Consider the following 8,629-nt stretch of genomic DNA (forward strand, 5'->3'; position numbering starts at 1 on the left):
ATCTATTCTCAGAACTAAAGGAAGAAATTGACAAAAACAAAATTATAGTAGAGGACTCAATATCTCACTGTTAGCCATGGATAGATCATCCAAACAGAAAATCCACAAGGAAATATCATCTTTAAATGACACTTTACACCAATTGGACACAATTGAGACTTACAGAGCCTTTTATCTAAAGCATCAGATAATAAATTCTTCTCTAGTGCACATGGAACATACTCAAGGATAGACTGTATGTTGTGACACGAATCTAACCTCAACAAATTTAAGAAGATTGAAATCATGCCAAGCATATTTCCTTTGAAACTGGAGATCAACTATAAAAAGAAAACAGAAATAAAACACAAACACATGGAGATTAAACAATATACTACTAAAGAATGACTGGATCATAGAAAAAAAAAGTAAAAGTAGAGATTAAGGGATACATAGAAACAAATGAGAATGAAAGTACAACATATCAAAACTTTTGGGACACGGCAAAAGTGGTAATAAGAGGAAAGTTCATATCATAACAAGACTATCTCAAGAAAGAAGAATGAGCCCAAATAAACAACCTAACATTACTTCTTATGAAACTAGAAAAAGTAGAACAAATGAAGCCTAAAGTCAGCAGAAGGAAAGAAGTAGTAAAAAGTAGAACAGTAGTAAATGAAATTGAAAACAAAAGACAGTAGAAAAATAAGTGCAACAAAGAGCCGGTTCTTTGAGAAGATTAATAAAATTGACAAATCCATGGCTAGACTCACTAAGGAAAAGAGAGAAAGAACACAAATAAACAAAATTAGAAATGAAAGAGAATTTATGATGGATACCACAAAAATACAAATGATCATACAAGAATTCTATAAAAAATTATACATTACTATATTTAGTAATCTAGAAAAGAATGAACAAGTTCTTAGACATATACAGCCTTCCTAGACTGAATCATAAAGAACTGGAACATTTAAATAGACTGTTAAACAGTTTGGAAATTAAAACAATCAGCAAAAATCTCTCCAAAAGTAAAAGTCCAGGACCAGATGTCTTCACTAGTGTATTCGACCAAACATTCGAAGATGATTTAATACTTGTTGTTTTCAAACTTTTCCAAAAAACTGAAGAAGAAGCAATACTTCTTATCTCATTTTATAAAGTCAACATTACCTTGATATCAAAACCTGGTAAAGATTACACAAAAAATGAAACTATAGACTAATATCTCTTATGAACACAGATGCAAAAATCATAAACAAAATACTAGCATATTGAATACAAAAACACATTAAAAAGATTATATGCCATGATCAAGTGGGCTTCATCTCAGGGGCTCAGGATAGTTTAACATATGCAGATTGATTACTGTGATATACTATGAACAAAACAAAGAACAAAAATTATATGATCATATCAACAGATGCAGAAAAAGCATTTGACAAAATACAGCATCCATTTATGACTAAAACACTTAATAAAATGAATACAGGAAGAAAGTATCAAAACATCATAAAGGCCATCTGTGACAATCTCTCAGCCAAAATTATACTTAATGGTAAAAAAATGAAAAACCTTCCCTCTAAGAATACCTCAACTTATTAAAAGCCATATACAACAAGCCGTCAGCTAACATCTTACTTCATGGTGAAAACATAAAAACATTTTCTCTAAGATCAGGAACAAGTCGAGGCTGTCTGCTATCACCACTACTATTTGATATAGTATTAGAAGTCCTAGCTAGAGCAATCAGGCAAGAGAAAGAAATAAAAGGCACCAATTTGGGATGAAGAAGTCAAATTGTTACTTTTTGAAGATGACATGATTTTCTATATGAAATCCCTGAAGACTCCACCAAAAACTCATAAAAACAATAAATAAATACGGTAAAGTTACAGGATATAAAATTAATGTACAAAAATCCATACTGTTCCTGCACAGTATTTCAGAAAAGAAATGAAAAAAAAAATTATTTTGTGTTTGCAACAAAAAGAGTGAAGTATCTAGGAATAAACTTAATGAAGCATGTGAAGGACCTATAAACTGAAAATTATAAGACATTATTGATATAAATTAAAGAAGACACAAAGAAATAGAAAGATATTTCCTGTTCATGGATTGGAAGAATCAAAATAGTTAAACTAACCTTATTACCTAAAGTATTATACGGATGTAAGGTAATCCTCGACAGAATCCCAACAGAATTTTTTAATAGAACAAAAAGTCATCAAACTTGCATGGAAGCAAAAAAGACTCTGAATGGCCAAAGCAATCCTGAGAAAAAAGAACAAGGCTGGAGGATTTGAAGCTAAATTCTATTTAGCTTCAAATTACACTACAAAGTGACAATAATCAAAATAGCATGGTATTGGCAGAAAAACAGATACACAGACCAATGAACAGAATTGAGAGTCCACAAATAAACCCCTTATGTATGGGCAAATAATTTTCAATAAAGGAGCCAAAAAACAGAAAATGAAGAAAGGAAAATCTCTTCAATAAATAATGCTGGGAAAATGGGAAAGCCATGTGAGAAAAAATGAACCTAGATTGCTATCTGTCATCATACACCAAAATTAACTTGAAATGGATCAAGAACCTAAATATAAGACCTGAAACAATAAACTTAATAGATGAAAGTCTAGGTACTAAACTCATGGACCTTGGATTTAGAGAGAATTTTTAAAAATTTGACCTCAAAGTCCAGGGAAATCAAAGCAAAAATAAATGAATGGGACTATGTCAAACTAAAAAGCTTCTGCACAGCGAGAGAAATCATTAAGAAGACGAAGAGGCAACCATCCAAATGGAAGTGATATTTTTAAACAACACCATTGATAAAGGCCTAATATCTGAAATATATAAAGAACCCATACAGTTCGAAAGATTTAAAAAAAAATCCAATTAAAAATGAGCAGAAGACCTGAACATAGACTTCTTCTAGAAGACATGCAAATGGCCAACAGACATATGTAAAGATGCTCAACTTCACTAGTATTAGGAAATGCAAATACAAATCACAATGAAATACCACCTCACACCTGTAGAATAACTATCATTAACATGATAAGTAATAACAAATATTAGAGAGGATGTGGGGATAAAAGAACCCTCATATACTGCTGGTGAGAACGTAAACTGGTACAGCCACTATGAAAAACAGTATGGAGGTTTCTCAAAAAAAAAGAAAAATAAGAATAAAACACCATGTGATCCAGCAATTCCTCTTCTAGGTATTTACCCCAAAATCTTGAAAACATTTATCTGTAAAGATGTATGCACCTTGATGTTCATAGCAGCATTATTCACAGTGGCCAGGACATGGAAGCAACCAATATATTATACATACATACATACATACATACATACATACATACATACATACACAATAGAATATTACTCAGCCATAAGAAAAGTTGAAATACTGCCATTTACAACAATGTGGCTCAGTCTTGAAGTAATCACGCTAAACAAAATAAATCAGACAGAAAAATTTGAGAACCATATGATTTTACTTATATGTGATATATAAAACTGAAGGCAACAAATAGACATGCCAAACAGAGATTTATAGGTATAGACTGTGAATCAGTGGTTGCCAGAGGGAAGAAAGGAAGGAGGAAGTAGATAGGGTAAGGAAAGTCAGATATTTGGTGGTGGAAGGAAATTTAACTTTGAGTGATGAACACACAATGCAATATATATATGATGTATTGTTGAATTGTATACTTGAATCTCATCTGATTTTATTAACAAATGTCACCACAACAATTTTAATAAAAAGTGAAAATAAATAAAACAATAAAGTTGTTTTAAAAAAGAAAAAAAATATATAAAATTCAGAAATGTCACAGTGGATTATCATAGAAACACTTAAAATATAAAGATACACAAAATTTGAAAATGAAAGGAGAAGCAATATGGTGCACACACTAATGGATAGTTTGCTCATGGGGCTATAACGTCAAACGAAGTTAACTTTAAGAAAAATAAAGATAAATAGTAATAGTTTATAATAGTAAAAGAATAAATACAATAGAAAGTTGTAATGATTCTAAATTAGAATGTACCCGCTTACCACTGAGATAGCTCTAAAGCACATAAAGCAAAAATTTATAAAGCCAAAAGTAGTAATACAAATTCACAATTATATTCGGAACCTTTGGTATACTTATTTTAGCAATTTATAGAGCAAGAAAACAAAAAATAGTATCAGCACAATTATAGAAAATATGAATAACATGATTTAAAAAATTTGACATAGTATAAAGACACTACAACAAACAATTGTACAATACACATTCTTTTCACATTTATATAATACATTTAACAAAAGTGGCCATAAACTGGGCCATAAAGTCTTAACAAGTATTAACAAGTATCACAGTACTGAAATATGGCATATATGTTTGCCTACTACAGTGGACTAAATCTAGAAATCAATAACGAAATAAACTAACAATAAAAATATAATCTATGTGTTAAAAATAAATTACAATGAAAATTAGAAAAAAATGGACAATATTTTGAATATAATAAATATAAATATGATATTTAATTATTTGTGGGAATCAGAGAGATTTGCAAAAACTTAAAACTTTAAATTTGTATTTTAGAAAAGAAGAGAGGCTGAAAATCAACAGCTTAGCTATTCAACTCAAGAAGTTGGAAATAGAACAGCAAATTGAAAACAGCAAATGTAAGAAAAAATAGAAATAGCAAAAAGTAATGAAAAAGAAAAAAATATTATGGCAATAAACTTGAAAATTTAGATGAAATAGGAAAATTCCTTGAAAAAGAACAAACATAAAAGCTGAAATAAGGGGACATAGTAAATCTCAATTATTATACACATATTTAGGACATTGAACTGATCATTAAAAACTTACCGACATGGAGAATTCCAGGTCAAGATGTCCTCATTGACCAATTCTCCCAAACACCTAAAGAAGAAATAATAACTATTCACAAAGAATAGAAAAATACAAGAATAGAAAAATTTCAAAGAATAGAAAAAGAGAACACTTTTCAATTTGTTCTATAGAAGAGCATAACCTTGATACCTAAATCTGACAGTTATTAATAGAAAATAAAATTATAGGCCTATATATTTCATAAACATAGATGACAAAATCCTTTAACATTTTTTAAAATCAATACATAGAAAAGATATTATACCATAAATAAATAGGGCTTATTTCAGATTGTTTTAACATTTTATTTATTTATTTTACTTTTATTAAATTTATTGGGGTGACATAAGTTAATAATAAATAATATGTCATATGTATATTTCATTGTGTGTTCATCACCTAAAGTTAAATTTCCTTCCATCACAATATATTTTAAAATTTACCACATTAATACATTAGAATAAAGGAGGGAAAGTTATATGATCAACTCAATATGCAGAAAAAATGCTGATAAAAGCTAACATTTACAGTAATTTTTTTTTTTTTAACAAACAAAGAATAGAAGGGAACTTCCTTAGTCTGATAAAGGGAATCTACAGAAAACTAGAACAAAATAATATTCAATGGCGTAGTGTTGGAAACATTCCTTCTGAGCTCAGGAACAATAGCAAAGGGTCCATTAGTACAACTTCAATCTAACATTGTACTGGAGGTCCTAGCCAGTGCAATAAGACAAAAAAAAAAAAAGTCTAAGAATAGAAAAAGAAACAATAGTTTTTATTTACAGGCACTTCAATTGTTTTCATAGACAATTGAAAATATCTAGACACACAATTAGAATTAACAAATAAATTTAGTAAAGTTGTTAGCTACAAATTATATTTTTATATATAAAAATTAGAAAACATTTTGATAATGCCTCTTACATAATAACATAATACCAAATACTTAGGAATAAATCTAAAAAATTATATGTATATTACCTCAATCTAAAGTGTAGAAACCAATATTAAGGTAAATTAAAGAAAACGACAAGGGGAGGGAAAAATAGCATAGATGATAGAGGCTTTGTTCATCCCTCTTGTGACCAAATCAAAGTCATGACAAGAACATGGAGCAAAGTGCAAGCAAAGTCGCCTGGGGTCTAGATGACCAGAAGCACTACAACTAGGGAGAGAAATAATTAACAAAATTGCAACAGTAGAAAGTAAGAGGGGGCGAAGACAAGAGACTGCCTAGTCTGAGCGGCTGAGTAGGAGAGAGGCTACAGCATCAGTAGCAGCAGGAGCTGCAGACTCTTCTTAAAGGGGCTGTGTCTGTAAGCGGACTTTCACAGTGATATACCTGCTCGCTCTGAGTACCAGTGCTGTGTGGACTAGACTGTTCGAGGGTGGCACCAAGGGCTTGCAGGAGGACACTGAGTTGTTGAAGTGAGGGCCAGAGGTGATGTTCTTTCCCGAACAAAAGTGCCTGCGATATCTGTTGTTCTTCTGTTGAGCCCTCCCCTCTCCTAGTGTGCAGATGCAGCTCCACCATAGCTGAAACATCATCAAACTGGATAACAGAGGATGCTCTGCCCAGAGGATTCCTTGAAACTCCACCTCCCCCAACTCACGGCCCCACCCGTGCCACATTCAGGTGTGTCCTCTGCGGCCGGTCAGGAGCTCCTTTCTGAGCAGCGCCAAGACTCACATTGGAGGCAGCTAATCTCAGTTTCTGGTGTTGTTTCTTGAGGCAACTATAAGCACGGCATCTGTGGATTGCTTGCTGAATCTTACTTAACAGGTAGCCCCTGAGGGGCACAGCCTGGGACTAAACTTGGCTTGCTGCTGAACCTCTCTCAGGAATGTGCCACTGGACACCTACTTCACAAAACTGCGCTAATAAGACCAGGAGACTTAAGAGCTTTCCTTGGTATATAGAAACAGACAAAAACAGGCAGCCAAAATGGGAAGACAAAGAAGCAGAAATTATATGAGAGAATAGAACAGAGATCCAGGAATAATGGAGTCAAGCAATATAACAGATCCAGAGTTCAAAACACTGGATTCAAAGATTCTCAATGAACTTAGGGGAAGTTTAGATGAACTCAGTGAGAACTTTAACAGAGATTAAAAAAAAAAAACATAAAAATGGAAATGGAAATTATAACAGGTAAGCGGTAAGAAATGAACAGTACATTATCTGAGATAAAGTGTATATTAGAGGGAATCAACAGAGTTGAAGATGAAGAAAATTGAACCATCAATATAGAGGATGGGGAAGACAAGGATACTGAATTGTGTGGCAAGAAATAAGAAGCCAAGACTATAATAATTTAAGGAGCCTATGGAACACTAATAAATGTAAAATATCCATGTCATAGGGGTACCTGAAGGAAAGTAAGACATCGAAGAGCTATTTGAAGAAATAATGATGGAGAAGTTCCATAACCTGGTGAAGGAAATCGACACACAACCCAAGGAAGCTCAAAGAATCCCAAGAAAGTGGAACCCAAAGAGGCTCACACCAAGACATATCATAATTAAAATGCCAATGTTTAAATACAAAGAGAGAATCTTAAAAGCAGCAAGAGAAAAGCAGATAGTTACCTTCAAGGGAGCTCACATAAGAGTGACAACTGATTTCTCAAAAGAAACTATGCAGGACAGAAAAGCTTGGCACAAAATACTCAATATGATGAAAAGCCAGGATGTACAACCAAGAATATTTTATCCAGCATAGCTATCATTTAGAGTCAAAGGACAGATAAAGTGCTTCCCAGACAAAAATAAGCTAAAGGAATTTATCAACATCAAGCCAGTATTACAGGAAATGGTCGAGGGACTTCTTTAAAAATAAAGAACATGTATGAAAAACAGGAATAAAAAATGGTAATAACTACATTCCTATCAACAAGTTCCTCAAGTGGAAAAAAATTAAGTGCTCTAACCAAAAGATAGAGTGGCTGAATGGATAAGAAAACAAGAACCCTACATATGCTGCCTAGAAGAGACTCACTTCAGATTAAAAGACATACACGGAGTAAAAGGAAGATGGAAAAAGTTCTTGCCTTGATAGACTAGAAGGTATTGCACTGAATGAAATGGAAAGTATAGAGAAAGACCAATATCACATGATTTCACATACACGTGGAATCTAAAGAACAAAATAAACAACAACAACAAAAATGGAAATAAACTCATAGATACAGAGAATTTTTGGATGGCTACTAGATGGGAGGGGTTTTGGGGGATGGCGAAAAAAAGGCAAGGGGATTAAGAGGTACAAATGGATAGTTGCAGAATAGACATGGAAATATAATGTGTAGCATGGGGAAGATGGTTAATAATGTTGTAATAAATATATAAGGGGGAAGAGGCGTACTAGATTTAGTGGGGTGATCACTTTGCAAGTTATGTGGATCTCTGATCACTATACTGTACAACTGAAACTGGTATATTACTGTATGCCAACTAAAATTGAAAAAAAATACTCATTGAACTGTACAATGTAAATATGAGCAACTAATTGTCTATTATATTTCACTAAAACAGGTAAAAGATAAATAAAATTAACTGAAGAGGGTAAAAAAGGAAAATGGCAATTGGAAGATTCAATATGATATCAATTTTTTTTCCAAATTGATACATTGATTCAATGCAGTCCCAATAAAAAGTTTGACATTTTTGGAATAACTGACTAGTTGATTGTAAATTTTATATGGTAAGAAAAGAACAATAATACACAAGACAATT

The 8,629-nt window shown here is 32.3% G+C and overlaps 1 protein-coding gene across 1 annotated transcript in view; it reads right to left on the bottom strand.

Moving 5' to 3' along the window:
• Positions 1 to 6,428, bottom strand: part of CYLC1 (cylicin 1) — a 66,075-nt gene extending 59,647 nt beyond the window's left edge. Inside the window, exons 1-2 of the mRNA XM_039869909.1 lie at positions 6,237 to 6,428; positions 259 to 320 (exon numbers count right to left, since the gene is read on the bottom strand). Coding sequence (XP_039725843.1) covers positions 259 to 320; positions 6,237 to 6,428 — 254 coding nt within the window. The remainder of the gene's footprint in view (positions 1 to 258; positions 321 to 6,236) is intronic.
• Positions 6,429 to 8,629: the final 2,201 nt, after the last annotated feature.

Source organism: Pteropus medius, unplaced genomic scaffold (assembly GCF_902729225.1).
Source record: "Pteropus medius unplaced genomic scaffold, Ma_sr-lr_union100, whole genome shotgun sequence".
In the NCBI taxonomy this organism is placed as follows: Eukaryota; Metazoa; Chordata; class Mammalia; order Chiroptera; family Pteropodidae; genus Pteropus; species Pteropus medius.